Here is a 26,110-nt window from a genome sequence, read left to right on the forward strand (position 1 = left end):
GAAGTTTAAATGTGTATCTCATTTTTATTTGTTACAATAGTTTTCTAAATGGTGTAGGATCTCAGTCATCCAGGGAAGTGATTCACCCAAACAGAACCAGAGGCAACCGGGCTTCCTTTGGAATGTTTGGGGGTAAACGGGAAAACTCCAGCTGCTTCTGATCCAATTTGTGAATCATGTTTTTCAGTGGTTCCAGAACAAAAGCATTTTAGAGACTCATTAGAAAAAGAAAATATCTTGTTAAGACATGTCAACATTAAAAAGTGTCTTTAAGAAAATCACCACAGAAATCGAGTGACAGCGAGAACGGATGCCATGCTTGAGAAGGCTGGCTGTAACCCGACTGTTCCACCAGATGACATGCAGTGGTTCTGGTTCTGGCCGATGCAGGCCGCGTAGGCCATTACGTGGGGGATGTAGTTCTGTTCGTGGATCCCATGTAGCAGGTGAGCCATGGGACCTTTGGCAAACACAGCCACGTCATCTCCTCCGTGAGTCTCACTGAGCAGAGGCACCGCTGCCTGGGCCTGGTAGTGCGAACTCTCTGAAAGGAAGAGATGCATTAAAAAAAACAAAAAGTGTTGATCTTTATTTCTGAGCTAAAAAGGTATATCAATGAAATGAACATATTGGTTCAGGATGTTAAAATTGTCAGATGACTTTTGAAGCATGAGGGACCCCACACGTGGCGATAAAAAGTCACGGATATAACTGATGTGGTCCTATTGTGCGTGGTTTTACACATGAACATTCTGATTGGCTACACGTCACATTCAGCAGGCTGCACCATCGTTTGTTCTCACAATGGGGGCAAGAGAATTCAACATGGTGAACATCACGGATTTATGAATGGAGTGGTTCCGATGTCCTTCCGAGCAGAGCACACCACACGTGGCAGGAATATGTGATTTGAGAGCCTTTATTGTAATCGTTCACATCCATAATGGTAACTTATAATAGTTATATGGTCGATACAAAACATGATTATGAAGGTCTTAACACAAAGTCCCTCTGACATGAAGCGATCTCAGCCATTTAATTCCTGACAGTTTCAGTACCTACCAAAATGAGCCGTTTCAGGGCTCTGTCACTTTAAGAAAGCCAACTGGAGCTGGACACACCTACCCATCTCCCGCTCTGTCAGCTATACACTGAGAAGCACTGATATTCGGGAGTGGCTAAGAGTAGAGCTGCTGCTCCTCCAGCAGCAGCTCTCTCTTGTACGTGGGAGGTGGTTCTATTCTGATTTCCCCATTTATGACATCACAAACGGGGACTTTTTGACTCGGATTGATTTAGGCACATAATTCCTTAAACCAAAACTGACAGAAAATGTACAGATGTTCTTTTTTCACAGCTGGTGTATTATAGAGGCAGTAGAGACTCACACAGCAGCACAAAAGAATGCAAAAGGTACTATGTCCGTTTTAAGATAGTCAGAAAGGGAAAATCAGGTCAACAATCAGTATATTTATCCTGCCTTGATTTTGATTTCAAATTTACTCACCGTAGTTAACTGTAGAAATATTCTCCCTCCCACCATTGACGATTTTGTAGCCGGGTCCATTTCCGTATGAAATGGCAGTGAATGGCTTTTGATCGGCATCGCTCACTTTGGGGGCCAGACCTGAAACAAGAACATTTGGAATTTACAGTCACGTCAGAATACGACTAAAAGCTTAAGCGACGATCTCTCTGGACCGTAAATGTGGAGAAACATCTGAAATGACTTGAAACATTTGTAAGGACTTTGCAGCACCTCTTGTCTCAAGTCGCTAACATTTTTAAACTCATTTGTAAAGAGAATAAAAGTCCCTCATAAATGTCACAAGGGTCACCTCAGGTATGTGGACCCCTTCTTAAAGTCAGAAAAGGGTGAGTTAACAACTAATCTGCAAATGCAAAAATATGAATAAAAAGATGGAAGAATTGCAACCAAACTGAAACACAATTCTGATCATTTATGACTAAATTGCATATAGAATTTGTGCCGTTTGTGTATGTTGCAACGACATGACATATCCCACAGGACCTGGTCGTGTATAAAACAACACACAAAAGTTTAGACCATTAACTTGGTAACTGCTAATGAGAATTTGCACATTTTTCCACAATTGTCTCCAACTAGTCATCAACACTCCCAGCCTGGCTTTAGCAATCAGAGCCACATAAACAGTATCTATGTTATATTCATGTCATACCAAATATGGAGTTTCCTCTGAGTGTGTAGCCTCCAAAGGTGAATACGTGAGAATGGTCAGCAGTGACTACGGTCAGAGTCTCATGAATGCTGGTCAGGAGATCTGCTCGGCCAATGGCCCGATCCATTTCCACAGCGTCATACAAAGCCAACTTGGCCTTGCCCTCATGATGTCCATGATCGATCCGTCCCCCTAAAGAGGATATGAGTTTACATTAAATATTACAAATGAAATGTGTTTTTTTTATCTGATTATTTCCTTTTTCCACCATCGGAATATTGCTAAGATTAGATGCATCCTTTCCAGGAGTGATGCTGAAAAACTAGTTCATGCATTTATTACATCAAGACTGGATTACTGTAATTCATTACTCTCAGGAAGTCCACAGAATGCAGTTTAAAGTCTTCAGCTTGTCCAAAATGCTGCAGCTAGAGTTCTGATGAGAATTAAAAAGAGAGATCATATCTCTCCTGTCTTAGCTTCCCTACATTGGCTGTCCGTTAAATTCAGGATGGATTTTAAGATCCTTCTTCTCACATATAAAGCTCTTAATAATCAAGCTCCATCATACATCAGTGACCTGATTGTTCCATATGTTCATACCGAGCACTTCACTGTCAGACTGCAGGTCTGAGACTGGTGGTTCCCAGAATATCTAAAAATAGGATGGGAGGCAGATCTTTTAGTTATCAGGCTCCTCTCTTGTGGAACCAGCTCCCAGCTTTAGTCCATGAGGCAGACACCTTGTCTACTTTTAAGACTAGGCTTAAAACATTTTTATTTGATATGGCCAATGGTTAAAATCTGATGTTAGCCTAGATCTGGACAAGTGGGGGGGGGGGGGGGGGGGGGGTAGAGGGAGGTGGAGTGTACAGTCGGTAAAGACGGCTCTCCCTTGCCCTGCCTCCAACATTCCTCCATCTAAAAGGCTAGGCTATCTAGAGTTATCTCTGTAGTTATGCTGCTAAAGGCTTAGACTGCTGGAGGACATACTGACCACTTTCCACACTCGACTACTTTCTTCTACAATTTGCTCTTTAACTGTATTATTTCCTGCTATTTCAGCTGTTAACTTTATTTTTTCTCTGGTGTGTGTGCGTGTGTGTGTGTGTGTGTGTGTGTGTGTGTGTGTGTGTGTGTTCTGTGTAGGGTTAGCATACGTATGTATTTTGGGTGCTTTTTAAGCTCAATATACTACACTACATTTGACCAATAAGATGTGAATTTCTATATAAATATGGAAATCCAGTCTGATTGATCTTTGAATGTTTAACCAGAAGAATTAGAATTCTTTGTTTATTCAAGGATCGTAAACACACTTCGTATTAATTCAGAGAGACTTATAAAAAGTAAGAAATTTATTTTCTAAACAATTAAAAACATGACAACTAGGACACTATGCGATGAATGAGTCTAAGTGGATGGAATGTGAGGTGTGATGATGTGTGAATGTGATGTTATCAGAACCCCCGTATCTGGAGAACTGAGTTCTGAGTGGGAGTGAATTTGGTCTGCTATAAACTATAAGTGATGGTTTATAAAACCACATCAGACGCAATCTGTCGAGTCTACGTACCCTTTCGAAGACCCTCATGGTAGATCCAGAATGTGTGGAAGTCCGTGGACCCCAACGGTACCGAAGTCCGTAGACGAAACCGCAGTGCCACTAGACACGGTCTCGAGATGTCTACAGGTCACGACAGGTAGTTATTTGCGTCTATGGAGTACTCTTAAGGAGTCGGAGCTGGTTCAGCTTTATTCTGAAGGAACTGTTTGTGGTTAGCTGTTGTGTGCAACAGGTTTTGACAGCTTGTCAAAAGATGCGATGGGAGCAGAGGTTTCCTCCGATAGCCAGTCAGAGTTAGGCTCAACTGAATCACTCAGGAAGTGATTCTGCTTTAATAATGGCCATATTTTGGTTTACTGACAAATCAGAACTTGCCATGAAAAGGGGTTTTGCCAACAAACCTCAGATACACACCTCCCTCAGATATGAAGATGCTGATTTTGTGGATAAGAAAATATCTATGTGCAGTGACGTTAACTTTAACTTGCGTCATGGAGATATGGTCAGTGTGTCTTGTCCAGTCACGTACGCTGATTAAATATATGGGTCATATATTTCATGTCATCCTTATAAATCTAAGCACATATTAATCAAAATATTTCATTTAACCATATTGTTCATTCCATTTCATCATTATTCTAATGGTTCATTCTTATAAAAGTTCATTTCATTACATGATCTAATTATGAAAGTTCATCCTTCTTGCCCTGTGAAGCAAAGCAGTCTTAGATAAGAGGAAGCTGCAGAGAGACCTTGGTCAAGCAACAGTATCTTTCTTGCAGATTAAAGGCACCAGTTATGACTTATGTCTCCTTATGACCAGATACTGAAGAGGTCACACTGTAGATGAAAAACTGACCATTTCTGGAGGCTACATCTGTCTTCTCCATCCCCAGTGAGTTGTGGAGGATGGCTGCTTTTACTGAGCTAGGATCCGCTGGAGGTTTCTTCCTGTTAAAAGGGAGTTTTCCTCTCCACTGTCGCTGCATGCTTCCTTAGTATGAGGATTGCTGTAAAGACTCTGACACTAGTCAGTGACTTGATACAACCTGCTGGGTTCCTTATATAGGAAACTTTTTACTCATTGGCTTAATGACCTGGGGTCATTCATTGCGTAGAATCCTTACTAAAACCGTACTTAAGCTCAGCAAAAAAAATGTACTTACGCCAAGTAGGTTTGTGATCTATCAAGCATGGAGTACGCACAGCTGCACGCAATCTCCGCTTCATAAATCGGAGACTAACGAGAATGTTTCTCAGCTGCTTTTTAGTCACATCCCGCCCTCACCACGCCCACTTACTGCCATAAACAGTCAATGCAAAGTGCCTTGTGGATCTCATGCATACACATAAGCCGGCTGTTGCAGCGCTCCGCCAATGACATGGCGACCGTAGATCAAGGCAGATCAAGGAAGCGCAATTTCACAGAAGCAGAGATTGAGGTACCTGTGGGTGAGGTGGAGAAATGATAGGAAGTGCTTTTGCAAAACAAATAAGAGAAAATCCACAGAGTGGCACAGCGTTGCTGAAGCCGTCAATGTTGTGAATTCTTCAGAGAGATCTGTGGTGGATATAAATAAAATGGTCCAATCAGCTTGATAAATCAGTTCCCTGACCTGTATTGGAATGTTTACTATGTGAAGGTCCTTGAGAAGATAAAGAAGAAGAAGAAGAAGAAAATATATTTTCTATAGCACCTCTCAAGATAAAAATCACGAGGTGCTTCACAAAAACAGAAAATGTAAAAAATATTTTTAAAAAAATTAGAAAATGGTTAAAAATATATTTGTAATGAGCAAAAATAGACAATTGTGATTAAAAAAATGTTAAGAAAGAGAGAGAGTGAATAGGAAAGAGGGAAATCAGTGGATCCTGAGGAAGGTGGAATAGGTGGGGAGAGCAGAATAAAGAGAGAGTGGTGAAGAAGGTCATACAAAAACCAGCTTGAACAAGTGAGTCTTCAGCTGCTTTTTGAAGGAGACCACTGAGTCCACTGATCTCAGGCTCAGGGGGAGAGAGTTCCAGAGTCTGGGGGCCACAGCAGCAGATGATCTGTCACCTTTGGTCTTTAGCCTGGTGCTGCACAACCAGTAGGCTTTGATCACTGGACCTCAAGGAGCTGCTGGGGGTGAAAGGACTAAGAAGATCACCAATGTAAGATGGTGCTTGTCCATGTAAGGCCCTATAGACCAGAACCAGGATCTTGAAATGAACCCTGAAGTTGACTGGCAGCCAGTGAAGCTGGAGGAGAAGCGGGGTGATGTGGGTGTGTTTGGAGGACTTGGTCAGAAGCCGAGCACAGGCGTTCTGAACCACCTGTGGACGGTTCAGGGAGGTTCTGCTCAGACACGTGAAAAGAGAGTTGCAGTACTCTAAGCGTGAGGAGATGAAGGTGTGGAGAACTGTCTCAAGTTCAGAGCGGGACAGAATGGGACTCAGCTTAGCAATGTTCCTAAGATGGAAGAAGGAAGAGTGAACAAGAGAACTGACATGAGAATCCAGGGTGAGAGTTGGGTCAAAGGTCACACCAAGATTCCTGGCAGAGGGTATGGTGTGAGAGGCAAGCTGACCAAAAGAGTCTCTGACTTTGAGAACCAGCTTGTCTGGGGCACAGATGAGGATCTCAGTCTTATCTTCATTCAGCTGAAGAAAGCTCCCAGCTATCCAGGTTTTGATAGAGTCTAAGCAGTTGTGTAACAGCTGCAGCTTAGATGTCTCATGGGGCTTAAAGGAGATGTACAGTTGGATGTCATCTGCATAAAGATGGTAGGAGATTCCTTTGAAGGAGCTCAGGATGTGCTGAAGAGGGAGCAGATAGAGGAGGAAGAGCAGAGGCCCCAGCATAGAACCTTGTGGGACACCATGGGTAAGAGAGGTGGTGGAGGACCTAAACTTGGAGACGGCCACAGAAAAGGAGCGCTCAGAGAGATAAGAGGAGAACCACTCCAGAGCAGATCCTGATAGGCCTACCCAGTCTCTCAGCCTCTCCAGTAGCAGGTGATGGTCAACAATGTCAAAGGCTGCAGTCAGGTCCAGCAGGACCAGAACAGAACAGTCCCCTGCATCACTGTGAGTCAGAAGGTCATCAGAGACCCTAAGAAGAGCTGTTTCAGTAGAATGAGCTCTACGAAAACCTGACTGGAAGCTATCATAGATGTTATGTTCATCAAGAGCAGCTGTGAGTTGTTTAGCCACAACCTTTCCAAGATCTTGGAGATGAACAGAAGTTTAGAGATGGGTCTGAAGCTGCTATAAAGAGAGGGGTCGAGACTCGGTTTTTTTAAGAAGCGGGTGGATTACAGCGTTCTTAAAGTACGCAGGGACCTGACCAGAGACCAGAGAAGCATTAATTATAGAGAGCACACTGGGAGCGATGGACTGAAAAGCACTTTTAAACAAAGATGAGGGTAAGATGTCGAGGGGGGATGCAGAGGTCTTCATAGAGTTAACTAGTTTGGTTAACTCAGGCAAAGAAACAGGAGCAAAGCTATCTAGGATGATGGGCCTGGTTGGAGTCGGGAGAGGCAGCGATAAGGCTGAAGGAGAGATGCTAGATCTAACCTTATTGACTTTGTCCACAAAGAAAGACAGAAAGTTCTCACAGTCTGCAACAGAGTGGATGGAGGCTGTAGGAGAGGGAGGAGAGACGATGCTGCTGATGGTGTTAAACAGACGACAAACGACTCTGGTCTTGATTTGGCATTTTATAAACAAACTGAACTGAATTGAACAGAATTATTTGGACTATATTTAGCTTGATTTATGGTGCATTATAGTTTATGTTATGGGTAAACTGACACACAAAGGAAGTAAACAAAATTAAGGCCACTTTAGACTCTGCTATGGGGTCTCTGCATCAGTGATTCTGGGAAAATGATGAAGTTTTAAAAAGTCTTCATGAATTAAATTACTTAGAGAACATAATGTAATTTTCTAGTTTGACTAAGACCTGATATTGTACCCTAATGTTTCTTTTGAAGATTTTTAACCTACCAGTTACCAACTATCATTTTCTGTCTATTCACAAAAAAACAAATAAAAGATAAATTGTGGAAAAGCAAAATAAATGGCTTGGTTAATGAGTGGAATCCAGTAAAAAAATGTATTCATCATTTCATTTATCATGTTTAATAAACTTTACTGAGTTTTTAAAAACAAAAGAAGATTTATTTTATTTTTTTCTGTTTTCTTGAAAAGAAAAACGCAACAAAAATTTTTTTTACTGTAATGATTCCACCTTGTTCTGCCATGCCTGTCATGTTTGTTTTTCCTTTCTGTCAGTCCTCCTGTTACTAATCAGCTTCACACAGTTCACCTGAGCCCTGCCTGATCGTCTCCCTGCTGCACCTGTGTGCTCCTCTTTTTAAGCAAAGCTCTGTCTCCCTGCCAGATGATTGACAGCCTTGTGCCAGTAGAGACTCCAGCCATATTTTTCAGCCATGCCCTTTTCTGGTTAAACTCATTTAAACTGATTTAACTGCTGTGTTTGGGCTGAATTTCTGAGTCTTCAGGTTATATCCATTACATTTACAGCCAGTTGGTGTGTTTCCATTGTCGGAACATCAGGATAATTTCTGGGAGGGGGAAATTGAGCTGGAGATACGATGTCCTGGGGCCTCATTTATCAAGCTTGCTTACGCACAAAACGGGGTCGGAAAACTGCGTAAGCAACTTTCCATGCAAACTTTGGGATTTATGAAAGAAAACTTAGCGGAAAAATGTGCGCAACTTTAAGTTGACTAAGGACCTTGCTTACGCACATGTTGGACATGGAGAGCACCTGCTGCTGAGAAGGATAAAATTATGAAATCCTGCAGCATTATCACTTGTACCGCATCATTTTCACACAGAACAAGACCCCCCACACGCACACACACACACACGCATACGCGCAAACACCCACACCCACACACACACACACACAGCCTGAAGCGCAGAATGTGGAATGCAGAATATCAGCAGGGGGACAGATTGAGACAGAATGTCATGCGTCTGTGACAGTTTGTGTCCTGTCATTGTGACTGATCATGCACCCTGGCTACTTGTCCAGGGGACATCTCTGTTTGGCTGACTGGTAAGTGTGCATGACTTTCACCTGGGAGTCTGGGGATCGAATCCTGAATGGATCATTTTATTTATATCCACCACAGATCTCTCTGAAGAACTCAACATTGATGGCTTCAGCAACGCTGTGCCACTCCGTGGATTTTCTCTTATTTGTTTTGCAAAAGCACGTCCTTTCATTTATCCACCTCACCCACAGGTACCTCATTTCTGCTTCTGTGAAATTGAGCTTCCTTGATCTGCCTTGATCTGCGGTCACCATGTCATTGGCGGAGCGCTGCAACAGCCGGCTTACGTATGTGCATGAGATCCACAAGGCACTTTGCGTTGACTATTCACGGCAGTAAGTGGGCGTGGAGAGGGTGGGATGTGACTAAAAAGTAGCTGAGAACCTTTCTAGATAGTTTCTGATTTATGAAGCGGAGATTGCGTGCAGCTGTGCGTACTCCATGTTTGATAGATCACAAACCTACTTGGCGTAAGTACATTATTTTTTGCTGAGCTTAAGTACGGTTTTAGTAAGGATTCTACGCAATGTTTGATAAATGAGACCCCAGGTCCTCTCAGCAATTAAATCACCATACGAAATGACTCTTTCAGGACTTTGCACAGACTCAGCATATCACGACTGCTTCAGCAGTGAGTGACGTCACTAATCAGCAGCAAAACGCATCCACAGTAACATTACTTCTGTTCAAGTGTAGCATAATTTAATCCATTCGGAGGATGAGAGCAGCTGCATGATGTAAAATGTGGCGTTCAATGTTCAGAAGAAGCTCAGTTTTTTGCAGTGCTACGTGAGACAACAAAGCTTTTTGTCGTGGGGGAATTCTGCTGTGTTTTCCATTGTTGGGAGTTTACTCAGGCCACTTTTAAAGCTGTGCAATCTGTGCTTATCTTTTGCTACCATTCTGCTTCACAAGCAACTCTTCTAATTTTACAAATGCTGATTTGAATGAAATCTGCTGTAACTTCCTAGTTATAACCAATCAGCCTGAGTTAACCCAGAGTTCCACTCAGCAACTCCACTGTGTACCCACCCCTGATCAGGTGCTCCGAAATCTCACTCCCATCTTCACCTCTTCAATCACCGTGTGGTATGCTGGAGCTACCATCAGGGACATGGAAAGACTGCAGCGTGTTGTACGTCCTGCTGAGAAGGTCATTGGCTGCAAACTCTCCTCCATACAGGGCCTGTACACCTCCAGGACATTGAGGAGTGCAGGTCAGATCACAGCAGACACGTGTCACCCGGGACACAGTCTCTTTGACTCGCTCCCATCTGGCAGGAGGCTCCGAACCATTCGGACCAGAACCTCTCGCTACAAAAACAGTTTCTTCCCTTCTGCAGTCGGACTGATAGACAATCGTAGACCCGCCCACTCCAGCTGCTTTGTTCCAGTCACATGACCGTGTTGCGTTTGCACCTGAACTGACCCGCTCTGACCAGAACCTACATTGACTTGTATAAAGTAGCTGCTTCTCTAATTATTGTCTCACTGTATTAATATTATTATTTCATTGTGTTCATTTCTTAATCCTAATTTTTGCTTAGCGTTTATTTACCGCAGTGATTTCCCTAATGTTGTGATTTGTGCACATAAAACCTGTCTGATTCTGAAAGTTCCTGAAAATGGCCCGTTCCCAGTGTCCAGTCAAGTAGGCATGCCTGGAAGTTTGGGTAAATTTACGCTTATAGTAGGAACTTTGTCTTTTCTATGTCATCGGTATGAGTATTTCCTTTGTTTCTCTCACCCTCCACTAGCAGATAAAATCCATTTTGGTTCTTCTTTAGGACTTTGATGGCAACGTCCACCATTTCTGTCAGTGAAGGGTCGCTGTCATTGTTCCTCTCCAGCTCATAAGCCAGTTCCGAAGGTTCAAAAAGACCTGGAATGACAGCATCCACACGGGGAAATCGTGGATTAAACACAGGAAATGAGTCTAGAGAAAATACCTTCAATGTGAGTTTCATAAGGGCACTGAGACTTACCCAGTAGGTAATCCACATTGTTTGGGTTCAGAGATAAAAGCTGCTGTTTGTTCCATACATAATTGCCTTTCTGGGGAAAAGAGGGAATCATCAAACTCCAGTTACTTCAAACTAACAAACATAAAAATGATGTTAGGTTGATAATTAGGAAGCAAGAGGAGAAAAGCTGGATATTATGAAAAATGTACCTTATCCTTCATTTTGTCAATCCATTCCTGCACCAGGTTTCTTCCGTCTTTCCGTGTGCCGCTCATCTTTGGTTGGGTAGGGTATTCCACATCTGACGTGTTTTGGGGATACATGAATTTCCTTCCTCCGCCCATAATAACCTAAATAACCACAATGTGAAAAGCTAAATCAGTTTCACTTGGCAAACATTTAAGACAAATGATTGTAAATAAAAAGTAAAACTAAAATCAGAGGATAGATTTCACCAAGTATGTAAACATAGTTCATGACTTCAGTGTCAGTTTAAGCCTATTAGTAATAAACCCCAGTAAAACAGTGCTTACCATTAAACAGGATGGGCAGAAAACCATTAGTCTATAAATGTATACAAACATTAGCAATAGCAAAAATCTTTTCTCTGCAGGTTGGTCATCAGCACCGCCCTTGGCCATTGGCGTTTCTAGCCCACGTTTTGGTCCTTAATTGAATACCAGGCTAAAAGTGATCAAAAGAACCCACTCCCCCGGATCAGAACAGGGACTGGACCATCTCAGCGGATTCTTACTGCCCGTGTTTACCTTCAGTTTCTAAACTGTTTCGAGCCAGGGCTCGGCGGACATCCACACATGATCATGACATCACACGCAAAGGCATAATCTTCCTTCAGAAGTCCACCTTTGTGGTAAAATTACTGTCGAGCTTGGCGACACGAAAACTGCAACATTCCCGCATTGCCATGCCACCACGGAAAAATTCCCCTGATTTGCTGCCACAGTTTCTTTTATCAAAGAGGCTTTTGAGACATGAGCAGATAGTGTTTCTTCTTCCACCGAGTATGGCAGACTGCCGCGTTGACTGATTTACGTAGCAATGAATACGATGATCGGGCTTTTCAGTTGCATGAAGACCTCCCCAATGACTGAGCTCTGTCTACATGTCTTGCCAGACAAAAAAAACATCACATCTGTTTTCAAATGATAAACATTTTCAGTCCAGTTTAAAACTTATTTCTAAGTAGCTGCTGAAATTCAAACTCACATCAATGTTGGGAATGTTTTCAAAAAGCTGTCTGGCAATATCCTTGCAGCCGTGCATCAAGGCTTCAGCTGGCATCTCATTATCGGAGTACCAATCCCGGTCCACGCAGTGTGCGTAAGCGGCGCTCGGAGTGGCGTGGTTGACCCGTGTTGTCGTCACGATTCCCACCGACTTTCCTGCAGCACATGCAAATGCAGCTGAATCCAAGGATTTTGAAAGATGTGCACATAAACTCTGGTTAGGTCGGAACTAGGCCCATACCGCCGTCTTACCAGTTTAAGCTGAAATTGGAATGTGTGGCTCACCTGATGTGTTTGCTGTTCGCTTTAGGCTGAAAAACCCTCACAGTGGATTATTGTTATTCCTTAAAAAAGTAACAGTTCAAACCTTTACGCCAACAAACTACAAAAAGAACTTGAAATATATTTTATTGATAAGTAAACATAAACATCAAAGTGAAAAACTGGAGTTAGAGAGTTAGTCCACACGAATAGATCTCATCTGTCTGAAAATGGGCTTTATGGTCACGTATATTTTACTTCCAAATTGCTTTTTCGGTTCAAAGGTTCAAAAAGCTGCAAATGCAAATCAGCGGCGTGAAAAATTGTCTACAGAATTTCACTTCTAAGAGCACTTCAAAGTCAATGCTGCAAGCAATAAAGCCACAGCAGTAAGTATTCCTCCCTACTTTTACATATCTACAGAAGTAATTGGTCTCCTCGCACACGAAACACCTTCATTTGAATAAGAGAATAAAACTGGCTCGTGTCACATTATGTTTATTTAATTCCTCCCCACCTGCGTCCTTGGCCCATTTGAGGATGGAGGTGACCTCGTTGCCCTTAGTGGTGTTGCACTGGGAGCGAACAGCGGCTGCACTCACACCCAGCGTGCCCTCGTTGGCCTTAACCCCACAGAGGTACGCCGTGGCCGTCCCGGCGCTGTCTGGCACCTGTGCATCTGTGTTGTATGTCTGCAGAAACACAACCCACTGACGAATAACTTTTTTGAAATCATCTTTATTTCACTAAAAAAGTCAACAACATGGTTTTTATAGATTGACTTGTTCCACTCATAATTCTCCGTTTCTCCGTTTAGGATGTTAGTTTTATCTTTTTTTACTGCTGCTGCTTCACTTCTTTCATTTAATTGAAGTTTTTGATTTTAGCATCAAGTCTCTCTGCATCTCAGACTGAATCTTGAGGTGATCAACTCAATGATTTTTCACAAAAATATTTAAATTACTTATAAAAACATATTCGGTAAATGAATGAATTTTATTATTGTTTATGAAGCATTCATAAAGGTAAAATCACAAGAAATAGTCACAGCAATTGTTATTTTTATTGTCAAAAAGATCAAGTGAATTGAAAGCTTACCGTTAGCTCTTTACCCATGCAAATTTCAAATTAATGTCTTAGAAATGGTGAAATATATATATATATATACATATATATATATATATATATATATATATATATATATACATAATGTTAAAAAGTCATGTAGTTGTTTTGTTCTTAGTTTTTGCATTTACCATCTAAATAGACCCCCTATGGTTTGTTGACTGAAGTGTGTTTTGTACCTGTTTACAGATGTTGGCATAATGAATGATAATTAATAAATGCTTTACATTAAAGTGTATAATTCATCCATTCACACATATTCACTCATGTGATGATGAGCTACAATAGGGAGCCTAAGGCTCCTCCCTTTCCAGTCAGCTCATGGATCCCGGAAGAACAAAAGCATGAATGCAAGCCAATGAGGCTAAAAACGCTATTTTCTAACCCGCTCTGCCTTACCCCTGGATCACACACACATGTTACTGCAGTTTAGATGAAAAGTAATGATGGTGTTTCGACCACGCCACCTCCAGAGCTACAGAGCAATGACACTTTTTTTTTTACCACTTTACTCATTTTGAAAAGTCTGGTGACTTTACTAACTTTTTCATCCAGCTGCCCATTCTATATAAATAGATATTTAGCGTTATTATAGCACTGTTCAACTAACAATTGCATTATTATTGCTGCTCAGATGTGCTGAAGCAGGTTTATGGGTTATTGAGCATAATCTTTGTTAGGATTGGATGTGCAACAGTACACTTAAGTTTTTGAATAGGAAAGTAATTTTTCTTGTCTAGATTAGTTTTGATGTTTGTGTTGTTTTTGTTTTGCAAAGCTCACGATTTATGATCTTTTTGGCTTTCCATACTTGGGAATCCCACCTCTCACTGTTTTTCTTGGTGCCACAGACCACCAGACCACAACACTTTAGCAAACAGATGATTTAAAATAAACTGTCATCTGAGCTAGTCGCTCTGGCTTTGTTTTGGTGTAAATATCTTTAGATTGCATCTTTCTTTGTACCCTTACTTATGGTCACAAATTCGAGTTTTAATTTGAACTTAAGAACAGAGATTTCATTTCAAATTTTGTAACTTGTGTAGTTATTTCTATAAATACAAGTCTTTTTTGACACACGCAAATTCTTATCTGCAGATGCACATAGCTGAAATTCTCAGGCATTTTTGTTTCAATGTGACAAACCCTAAATCTGGTGTACATAGCATGACATCACCAAGGAAAGGAAGATATCTTCCGATTCTTAAAGGCTATAGCTGCCATCCCTGCTATCACGCTCCTTCTGGAAGGAGCTGAAAGCCACGCATCACACCACACACACACACACACACACACACACACACACACACACACACACACACACACACACACACACACACACACACACACACAAATAGCCTTGTAGAACTAACATGCTCAGACACACCTGATTCTAACTGCTGAATTTTTTCCTCAGCCTTTATCAGGTTCTGCAGGACTTGCTAATCATGCCTTTTAATCAAATCTATAGTGTAAAACCTGCAGGGACCTGGCACTCGCAATGCTAGCACACTTGCTAATGCCACAATGGGATTTAACAACTGCCCAATGTAGCTAAGGTTGAACACTACACTAATCACTTTGCTTCAAAATACAAAAAAATAAATCCCTTGTCACTCCCCTCCCATCTCTTCCACAGTTAGCTTGAAGTTTACGGACTGACATTAATCAAATTAGCATTCAAGCTAGGTTAGTGTGCTAAGTTGATACGTAAATCTATTCAACTCCAGGTTCACAAAAATGTTTTGTTTTGCTGTAGAGACCAGGGGCCTCATTTATCAAGCTTGCTTACGCTCAAAACGGGGTCGGAAAACTGCGTAAGCAACTTTTCGCGCAAACTTTGGGATTTATGAAAGAAAACTTAGCGGAAAAATGTGCGCAACTTTAAGTTGACTAAGGATCTGGCTTACGTACATTTTGGACATGGAGAGCACCTGCAGTGCTGCTGCTGAGAAGGATACAATTATGAAATCCTGCAGCATTATCACTTGTACTGCTTCGTTTTCACACGGAACAAGACCTCCCCCACACACACATACACACACACACACACACACACAAACACACAGCCTGAAGCGCAGAATACGGAATGCAGAATATCAGCAGGGGAACAGGTTTAGACAGAATGTCATGCGTCTGTGACAGTGTGTGTGTCCTGTCACTGTGACCCGATGTCATGGTCTGCATCTGCATCTCCCTCATGTGTCTCCTTGTGTTCCTCATGTGTCCCCTGGTCTGCAGCCCCTCCAGGATATCCCTCCCAGGTCCTGTACTCCCGTTGGTCTCCCCTAGTCACCCCGCTGCAGTTTCTCTATAAGGTTCAGCTTTACATTTAATTAGTCTCTTTGAGTGTGTTTCTTTCTCCATCGGTTTTTGTAGTTCTCCTTCCTTAGAACATTAGTTATTTAGCTTGCTCTTGTCTTTAGGTTTTTTTTTGCTCTTAGGTCATGTTAGTTTCCCCTCCTCTGCTCACTTTCCTCTCCCTGATCAGTTAATTGTTTTCACTAGGTTTCTCTCCCCACGCACCTGCAGCTTATCTCCCACTCATCATGCCCCAGTGTATTTAACCCTGTCTGCGTCTCAGTGTGTTGTTGGTTCATTGTTTGTGTCAGTCTCGTCTTGTTCCCCTCTCGTGATATTTGAATCTCTCTTGGTCTTTTTTGCGTTCTTGGATATCTCTGGGTTTTGTTATTAGGACATTTTGGATATTGGTTTTTGGCTCCCTGCCTTTTTGGATTTACTCTTTAATAAAGGATTTTTACGTTATTTCTACCAACCCTGTGTCATCTGGAATCTCTGCATCTTTGGGTCCTAACCTCCTCTTGGCTTACAACGTGTCACCCGATTGATCATGCGCCCTGGCTACTTGAACAAGGGAGATCTGTTTGGCTGACTGGTTAGCACGCGTCACTTTCACCCGGGAGTCTGGGGATCGAACGCCGATTGGACCATTTTATTTATATCTGCCACAGATCTCTCTGAAGAATTCACAACATTGACGGCTTCAGCAACGCTGTGCCACTCCGTGGATTTTCATTATTTGTTTTGCAAAAGCACTTCCTTTCATTTATCCACCTCACCCACAAGTACCTCAATTGCTGCTTCTGTGAAATTAAGCTTCCTTGATCTGCCTTGATCTACGGTCGCCATCGTCATTGGTGGAGCGCTGCAACAGCCGGCTTATGTATATGCATGAGATCCACAAGGCACTTTGCATTGACTATTTATGGCAGTAAGTGGGCGTGGTGAGGGCGGGATGTGACTAGGGTTGTCACGGTAACCGGTATAGCGGTAAACCCCGGTAAAAAAGTTGACAATAAAAATAACCGTCCAGTTTTTAAAAAACTAAATTATCTCGGTGGGTTTACCGTGGCCGCGGTTTAGGCGCGGTGACCCTTACCAGCCACCGTCGCTTCAGCTGAAGTTCCCGCGGCGCGCACACGCACTTTTTAGTTTGCAACAGCACCAAAACTTTGAAGCTGAAATAATGGCCGAAGGAGGAGACGGCAGCGCCCAGGACATCCATCAGCCCTCAAAGAAGACTAAATTGGAAGTATGGGCATATTTTGGATTTCTGAAAAATGCTGAGGGACAGTTAATAGAAGACGGCTATCCCGTTTGCAGAACGTGCAGGAAACAAGTGTCTGCAAAAGGCAGCAGCACTTTGAATCTAATGGCACATCTGCGTGACCATCACCCACGTCTCTACAGCCAGTGCAAGGTAAGTTAACATTAGCATTTTAGCTTAAATGCATGACGTGAGGACTTTTGGTTGAGGGAGAATGCAACGAGTCACTATATACTGCAGCCGCAGCGTCCTCTGCCAGCATTTAAACCGTGTCACGGACACCCTGTTGCTGGATGAAGCATCTTATTTGTTGATGATGAAGAGAAATATACAATTAGTTCCTTGTCATTGATTTGTTTACTTATTCAATGCCATTTATACTTGGACATTTGGATTTGATTACATAGTGTAGTAGTTATTTTAGTAATTTGTTTAAAGTGGCTATTTATTTTAAATACATATTTTTTTAAGGTTGACTTGTACAGTGCTCAAGTCAAGTGTGGACTGGAGTTTTAGATTTTCATTTTGATAATGAAGAAAACAAGTATATGAGAAAATAAGTGGTGTTTCTTTGATTTGTTTACATATTGTTTATGTTTTGAATGTTTGGATTTGTATAATTTAAACCTGCACTGACTACTGTAACATGTTCCAGAAAAATAAGCTATTTGTTCCTTTACTTGTGAAAAGTTGCACTTTTGCTAAGGCTTTGTGTTATTTTAGGTTTAATAAACACTGTTAAACCTTTTCAAAACTATTTCAGTTTGTGTAGAACAGGACTATCAATGCTTTCTGAACATATAAAACACCGTTTAAAAAATACCGCGATAATACCGAAAACCGTGATAATTTTGGTCACAATAACCGTGAGGTTACATTTTCATACCGTGACAACCCTAGATGTGACTAAAATGCAGCTGAGAAACTTTCTAGATAGTTTCCAATTTATGAAGCGGAGATTGCATGCACCTGTGCGTACTCCATGTTTGATAGATCACAGACCTACTTGGCGTAAGTACTTTTTTTTTTTTTTTTTGCTGAGCTTAAGTGCGGTTTTAGTAAGGATTCTACGCAACGTTTGATAAATGAGACCCGAGGGGAGGAACACAGGGGAAATATAAATTATAGATTTATAGATATAATGTAAATTATGTAGATAGTCAAATCTGAGCATTTTTAAGGGAAAATTAAAAAGGGAAAGGAAAAATAGTCTTGTGTTTTATAAAAATGAGCTTAAACAAGCTAGAACTGCATATTTTTCTGCGCTAATTGAGGAGAATAAGAATAATCCTACATTTCTTTTCAGTACAGTTGCTAAACTTACAAAGAATCATAGCTCTGAACCATCTATTCCCTTAGCCCTCAGCAGCAACAACTTTATGGGATTTTTCACGAGTAAAATAAATTCTATTAAAAACAAAAGTAAAGTGAGGCAGCATCAGAGGTAACTGTAGAGCCTCATCTGTGTTTGAACTGTTTTGATCCAGTTGAGCTTTCAGAGTTATCAAAAATATTAGCTTAATCTAAATCTGTGGTCCGCAATAGGCCCACCCCCTCTTTGTGGCCCCCGAACCCTGTGTGCATTCAATTGTAGTAACTTAATTGAATTGAATTAAGTTACTTTAAAATTCTTAAACTACGTAACCCCAGCTTTAATGCATATTTATGCTGTCAGGCTTACAAGCACAAAAAATTAAAGACTTGAATCTGTGCCCATACTTTCTGTTGTGGTTGTTCGCGTCTGTGCTGTGACACAGAATGACCTAGTTATAGCCACTGGCCTACTCAGGAAGCCATTAGCGACAACAGCAATCAATATAAAGTGTCATATTGTATTTTAGTTAGACCTTGGCCAAAGAGACAAAAGGGAACTTGTCCATCTCCAGCTGCGTCTCTTCTCCGTAATGTCCACTCAGCTGACCCTTCAGTATCCGAGTGGCCGTCACTGTCGGGACGCCCATCCCTGAACACACAAAAGCAGGTTGACTTGTAAGATTGATTTATGATCAGCACGGATTAAAAAGCCAAACTCTGCACCACTAAACTGATAAAGCTCCATTTGATGTTTGCAGCATGTTTTCATTGATATGTTAGAGCAGCACGACTGCTGTCAGGCTAAACATTTTCTTTGATTCCTGTTACATAAGACACCCATGCGATGAGTAAAAGACAAACAAAGGATTTCTTAGAAAGTCAAAGTCTTTCGTGGCTAATGCAGAACCCGCAGGAAAAACTTTAGAGTTACAGATTTACAAAAAAGTAACTCCTGAGAGGGAAAGGTTTTAGCTTTCTGTGCAGTTTTGGTACGCACATTTTCATCTGAATGCCTGAAATGAAACAGTTCGCAGCATTCAGACTAGTGTGACCTCTCTTGTACACAGCATTGAAAAACTAAAGTATCTGAAGCTCTCGGCCGAGAATGAATGACTACAGGTTTGGTAAAGGCTTTCCAGCTTATTTGAAACTCAAATTGTTTGCTTAAATTTAGTTTCAGACACGTAAAGCGAAACAAAGGTGTCAGTTTCCTTTCAAAAGATATTCTAGATGAAAATGTTATGAAGATTTTCACTGGTGATCTCTAAACGGCCTAACGTGACCATGAATGAAGCAAAATGCAAGAATGTCATGCTGGGTAAGCAGGCAGAAACACCGCAGAGGCCCGGTGGAGGATAAATGTTTTTGTAGAACCAGTGAGCATCCCAACACCAACAGAAGCCCAGCCATCTGATGGCAGCGCTGCAGCTTGGTTTCATTCCCTTCATGTCAGAAAACATCTTTAAAATTTCACTCATCTTCTCCTGCTGGAATGAATCTTTTGTATTAGTCCATCCTAAATAAATAAACTCTCTGGTGATCGTTCTGGAAAACAAAACTCTTTGATTTAGCATTCCTAACTACTGATAAAGATGTGAGAAGCGACGTACCATCACCAAGGAACAGGATGACATTCTTAGCTTTGTTTGTGTTGAGAGTTTGCAGAGTCAAAGCATTCTTCAGGGTCTTCTGGGCCCACGTGTTCCAAAATGTGGGATCTTTTTCTTGCTCTGGATTATAAAATAATCAGATTTGATTTTGATGATTACATAAAATGAAGACTGGTTTATAAAACTGCTAATTAAAGCAAACATGAACCCCAAACCTCAACTCAGAATAGAATATTTGACGGATTACAGTTTTTCTCAATTGTTTACACACATTTTCTGGTACTTGAGACACAATGACCACAACATGTAACCAATTCACCAACCCCCTTAACCAATTCTGCTAAACTACAAGCACAATTCCTGCTTTGCACTCAAATTGCTAATCTAAAACACATTTTTTTCAAAACACTACACACAATTCTCTGCTGTTGGCACAATGTTCAAGCAGAAATATCTTGTTTTCATAAAGGAACACACTGCTATTCAAATATGCACACTGACTCATCACAAGGGCAAACACCCGTCACACAGTTTTACAATCAGCAATCAGAGCTTTAGCATAAAAGGGCAACAGGTGAGCTCTTCTGTTTTGGAGCAATGGATGCCAACATTGGAACCAGAGCCAGAGGAGTGAGAGTAAGGGAACATTACAATGTGTGCAGCGCTTAGCTATCATGGCATCATCCATCACCATGCTACCCTTGGCCCCTACAACTCCGCCCATCTGATCACATTCCTGGACACCCTACACAACACACTCATTCCACCAAATCAGGTAGATGGTCCAGAACAGCCCAGGTACGTTGTCATTTGGGACATTTGGGACATTTGTGGAACTGGTTCACTGGCCACCCACGCTTTTTAGTTGTTTATCTCCCTCCATATTCTCCATTCCTCAATCCCACTGAGGAATTTTTTTCTGCATGGAGATGGAAGGTGTATGACCGACAGACAAGCTATGGAGGACGCATGTGGAGATATGGCAGCTGATTCTTTTCATGGCTATAATCGCCATACTAGGAGATATTTCCCCCGCTGCTTGGCCAGGGACAACATTGCTTGTGATGTGGATGAGGCGCTGTGGCCAGACCACAACAGAAGAGAGGATGCAGCATAGTTTGTTTTTTTTACTGTAACTGTATACAGTAAATTCTTCTGTTGTATGTTGTTCATGTGTGCAACTTTGTGTTGGTAGGGAATGGGATAAACATTGTGTACAATGTTTTGTGGGAAAAATAAAATTATTTTTACCATGTATTTGTGTGTTCAGTGTAAAAAACAATATTCTGAAATATTTTACAACACAAGTATGTATTTACTGTCTGTAGTAGGTGTAACACTGAACCAAAAAGGCTTAAGTCATTATGATGAAAGGAGAAGATGTGTTTTCCATTCATCATAGTGTTTTACGATGAGCACGTAAGTGTTCAATTCAATTCAATTTTATTTATATAGCTCCAAATCACGACAAGAGTCGTCTCAAGGCACTTCACATAATAAACATTCCAATTCAGGTCAGTTCATTAAGCCAATCAGAAAAATTTTTTCCTATATAAGGAACCCAGCAAATTGCATCAAGTCACTGACTAGTGTCAGAGTCTTTACAGCAATCCTCATACTAAGCAAGCATGCAGTGACAGTGGAGAGGAAAACTCCCTTTTAACAGGAAGAAACCTCCAGAGGATCCTGGCTCAGTATAAGCAGCCATCCTCCACGACTCACTGGGGATGGAGAAGACAGAGCAGGCACACACACACACACACACACACACACACACACACACACACACACACCAAGCAATGTGTCTATGGTTACATTGTTCTGCTGGTTCTTATAAATGTCTATTCATGTGATGGTTTGTGTGTGTCGGTTGACAACAAAATCACATTGTGAGGAGAAATAACATTGTTCCGAATGTGAAGTTTCATTTTGCAGGTTAATTGAGGGGTTTTGCCCATTGTGTGTGTTTTTGGATTTGTGTGTCGAGTTCTGAGAGAATATGAGGCATGCTTTCAGAAAATGTGTGTAAACAATTGAGAAAACTGTATTACTCTTTCTCGCTGATCAACCTAATAGACCTTCTGATCAAACAGGAAGTTTCAAGACTTCTTTAATGGAGGGCAAATATGGTTTTAATCATCAGATTAATACTCCTTAAGCTCTAAACTCAAATTAAATCTATTACAGTTCCTCAAATTTAAAGCGGGCATTCACTTGTTATTTCAATAAATGTGCTGTGGTCTCTGAAAATAAATGGATGCCTTGAGAAGTTTTCAGTGGAATAAAAGCTCTGGCATTCCGGTTTCAGGAAGTTGAGATTAGCTGGACAACTGGGGGTGGAAAACGGAAGGAGTTTGAGTCTTGCTTAAAAATATTGATGATGTGCTATCATCTGGCCTCAGGTTGGCTTCAATTTTTCCATTTTTACAATAGATACGTAAGCGGCACATAATGTAGATGCGCTTTACCCGTTCGCTTCCTTCCCACTGGGAGCGTTTCAGACTCAAAACAGCGCAGAACGCGTGTCATACAGCTGGTCCTACGAGGCCACAAAACAACCTGAAAAAATTACACGTGATTTCAACTGTTCCCGTGGTAACGAGCAACGAAAAAGATGGTAGCATGTATCTCAAAAATCTGTGGTTTATTTTCTGTTCTGTCTACCTCGGCTACGGGAAATCTAAACGGGACTTTTATTTTGAAAGTTTCCTGGTGTCTTACACTACTTTTGTGTTTAACTTCCTGTCTGGCCCAATCTTAACTGCTGAGCTTGATGCGTTCTGGAGGCACAGCTCTGTAAAAATAGGCTTGAAGGGTAAGCAATGCGTGACTCTGATTCTGGGACGCAACAAAACGTGGCTATTTGCTGCCAGTAGAAACGCACTCATCCACTTTAACGTACAACGCTTCACAGATGTGACATGACACTTGCACATCTGGTGGAACGCCTTTCTTCACTATTCCGTCTTGAGTTAAAAAAGCAACGTTGATGTGACATCTCCACACAAGTCTGAACATGTTCCACTATGTTGTAGAGTTGCTAATGCTCATGGTTAGTTTCTGCTAGCGGAGACACGCTCTGCTCTCTCCTGGACGCTAAATCAACACAGCCTCCCAGGTCACAAGCCGCGGTGGGTGGGGCATGACTGTGATGAAAAGAAGACCAGCCTTTTCTGACTCAAGAGTTTCCCCATCTATTTTCATCCGGCAGAAGACTATTTTCACATTCAACATGCATGTGAAACTCAACGTGACTGATTGTAAACTTATCTGTGTTTAGGAAAACAAAAATGTAAAGGTTATGACCTAAAGATCAGGGTGGGAGAATGATATGTCACCAAGAAAATATTTAGACAATAAATTCCTGTTTTACCCTGTGATGTTGGAACTCAGCAGAAATAACATTTTGATTTTCCCAAAACAAAGAATTCCAATGAAAAAACAAACATCCTGAAATGATAAGCACCCTACTCCTACAAAATTGAAAACTCTAAGCTTGTTCTTGGCATCTCCTGCTAAACGGCGAACAACTGGATGTTAATTTTCCTGCACAGTAACTCACCAGGGAATGGTGCTCGTTGGTAGCTCTCTGAGATCAGACAGGAACAAGCGATGAGCAAGCCGGCAGCGTACATGTTGTTGTCTGAGTGTGGCTGATGGAGCGATCCCTTCAGCGGTCACGTCGGCTACAACGGGTTAAGAACACAGACTAGTATTGATCTTCAATCACCCACTCAGACACACCTCTGTAATATTTATTTACTCCATGACTGAAAGGAACTGGAAAGGGAGGAGTCTTGGGCTCCCTATTGTAGCTCACCATCACATGTGTGAATACGTGTGAATTAATTAATTATACACTTTAATGTAAAGCGTGGGTCATTTATTAATTATCATTCATTATGCCAACATCTGTAAACAGGTACAGATTGGGCTGCATTCATGCATTTTCCTGCCTCGGCTCCAATTTGGTCCATGTAAATATTTTTCCTGCATCCAAGAGAAAGTAGCCCACTTGTGTCACCTCCCCCTGATTCTGGTTTGGGTTCTGAAACCTGGATTTTGTGAAAAATGACTTCTGCACTGGGGACAAAACTCTGCGTCCTATCTACAAAAGCCTGTGTAATGGCCAGCTCAGGATAAGTGATTATAGTTGTGTAATGGACTTGGTAGTCCAGTGGGTAGAGCGTCAGAGTTCGCCTCCCGGTCGTGGCGGTAACGTTTTAGCTGCAATTGTCAGTATGATGTTTTCAATCCTTTATTGGTAAACAGTTTAAAATATTAGAACTAATATGTTTTTTGACTTTCTTTGTTTATGTAGCCGGTGTGAGTCCATGTGAGGTGAGCGGAGTAATAAATCAACTAAAATGCTGCTTGGAAACGACCAAATTCAAACAAAATACTTTGCAGAAAAGAATCAATAAAACAAAAATTTTAATAAATGAAACATTTTTCAGCTGAGTAAATAAATGACTGCGGACACCGGGAGCGACAGTAATATTTTACCATAAATCGTGTCTACCATTGCTGTCAAAGTTTTTTAAATGCATGATCTGGCTCCTTTAGTTTGTTTCATCAAGAGAGTAAATTTGTCTTAAAACTGGAATGTCTAATGTAAAGGCATGTCTTTGATTTGTGTCTCGGATGTCAACAACTGGATCTCTGAGCACCTCCCATTTAAAAAAAACAACAACAAACAATGAGGAGGAAATGGAAGCTGCTTCTTGTAAAGTTAAGCCTCACAGCAAACAGCAGTGGCCCAACAGGGGCCCTTATGGGTTCTGGCCAGTCAGGCTTTCATCTGTAATTATCCTCACCCTCCTCCTTTCTTCTTGTGCTTACAGTCAAGGTCATTTTAATGGGATTGAGCTCCAGAGCACTGAGAGGTTTAAGAGCCATAACAAAGCCGATTAACAGCAAATGATTGACTGGTCACGTCCACCCCTGAAAAAAATTACTTCGGAAAAAGATTATTTCAAGACAAAAACCTTTTACCTGTTCTCATCTGACAAATCGCTCCTGATTTTGTAAATCAAGAAAACGTTCCGTGAAAGCCTCCTCATGGATGGGATTACTGCATCCCATGATTTGATTCCTGCCTTTTTTTAACGTCCCAACAAAGAGTTTCATAACTGGACCTAAAGAAAGTTTGCCAATACCTTTAAACATCTACCTCTGACATGAAACTGTCAGACCCCATCCCGCTTCATAAGAAACAGACCTGGAAAAATACATTTTCACATTGGCAGGCCAGCATGGATGGCTCCTTCTACCATATTCCTTAGATGCAGTTATCTCAAAAGCGTCCAGGTCCACTCAGAGGAAGTGATCCGGCCAGTCTGCAGGTGAAATAGCACAGAAGAGACAAAACCGCCACCAGCAGCACGCCGGACAGCACGGTGGTCAGGAGGATGTGAAGTCCTTCTTCAGACATGGGTGAAAGTTCCCAGAGAAGACTAGCTCTGACCTTCTGCTCCTGCCTTCTGTGACTGATGGAGCAACTGTGTCACTCCAGCAGGTAGATGCTCCAGCATGGATTAAGGCTTTATTCTCATAAGTGGGCTGTGAACAGGTGGTGCTTAATGTGCTCATAATGAGAGGATGAATATAAATCAGACTGCAGACTTTCTAACCACTCTGAGTGGCAACAGACACCAAACCCTGTACCCACTTTTTTAAAGAGGCAACTAACTTGTTTTGCTTCTCACACCGCGACTGCCTCTTCCAGCCTCTTTGCATGAGCAGGACGACTAAAATGCGGATTCAGACGTGCGTTTCCTGCAAACCCTGCTTCATGAAGACTGCATGACTTTATTTCATTAAACAATAAATTATACAGATAAGGAATGACACTTGACCAAGAAAAGCCCTCCAAACACATCCCGAGGTAATCTGGACTGGAGGGATCAGCGCGCATGTCGAGAGGCAAAAGTAAGAGGAGATTCTCCCGATCCACCGACAGCGTGGTGTTCCCAAAAGCAACGTATAAGGTGCTGGAAAACAAGAATTAATTAACAAGAAAAGTTAATGGTCTTACTTACTGTTGGTGACGCAGATCTACATCCAGGTGCGCGCGGAGTCATCAAGCTCTCTTCACCTGGAAACGCGCGTGCTTACCGCTCCTTCACAACCCTTTTTATAAGGCCGCACTTGTTCGGATCTGAGAATAGCGGTCTGTGAC

The 26,110-nt window shown here is 41.7% G+C and overlaps 1 protein-coding gene across 2 annotated transcripts; it reads right to left on the reverse strand.

Annotated features, from left to right (window-relative positions):
* Positions 1–219: 219 nt before the first annotated feature.
* On the reverse strand, positions 220–26,110 carry alpl (alkaline phosphatase, biomineralization associated). Of its 2 annotated transcripts, none has more exons than XM_015958397.3 (12): positions 25,971–26,110; positions 23,492–23,615; positions 19,930–20,049; positions 18,853–18,968; positions 12,830–13,004; positions 12,032–12,207; positions 11,014–11,154; positions 10,826–10,895; positions 10,588–10,722; positions 2,202–2,393; positions 1,508–1,627; positions 220–544 (listed from the first exon to the last, which is right to left on the reverse strand). In XM_015958397.3, the coding sequence occupies exons 2-12, from the start codon at positions 23,562–23,564 to the stop codon at positions 279–281; spliced, it is 1,584 nt and encodes a 527-aa protein (XP_015813883.1). In that variant the 5' UTR covers positions 23,565–23,615; positions 25,971–26,110; the 3' UTR covers positions 220–278. The 2 variants fall into 2 exon arrangements, with proteins under 2 accessions (XP_015813883.1, XP_015813884.1); XM_015958398.3 differs by having other exon boundaries at positions 25,967–26,086.

Source organism: Nothobranchius furzeri, chromosome 3, assembly GCF_043380555.1.
Source record: "Nothobranchius furzeri strain GRZ-AD chromosome 3, NfurGRZ-RIMD1, whole genome shotgun sequence".
NCBI classification, from domain to species: Eukaryota; Metazoa; Chordata; class Actinopteri; order Cyprinodontiformes; family Nothobranchiidae; genus Nothobranchius; species Nothobranchius furzeri.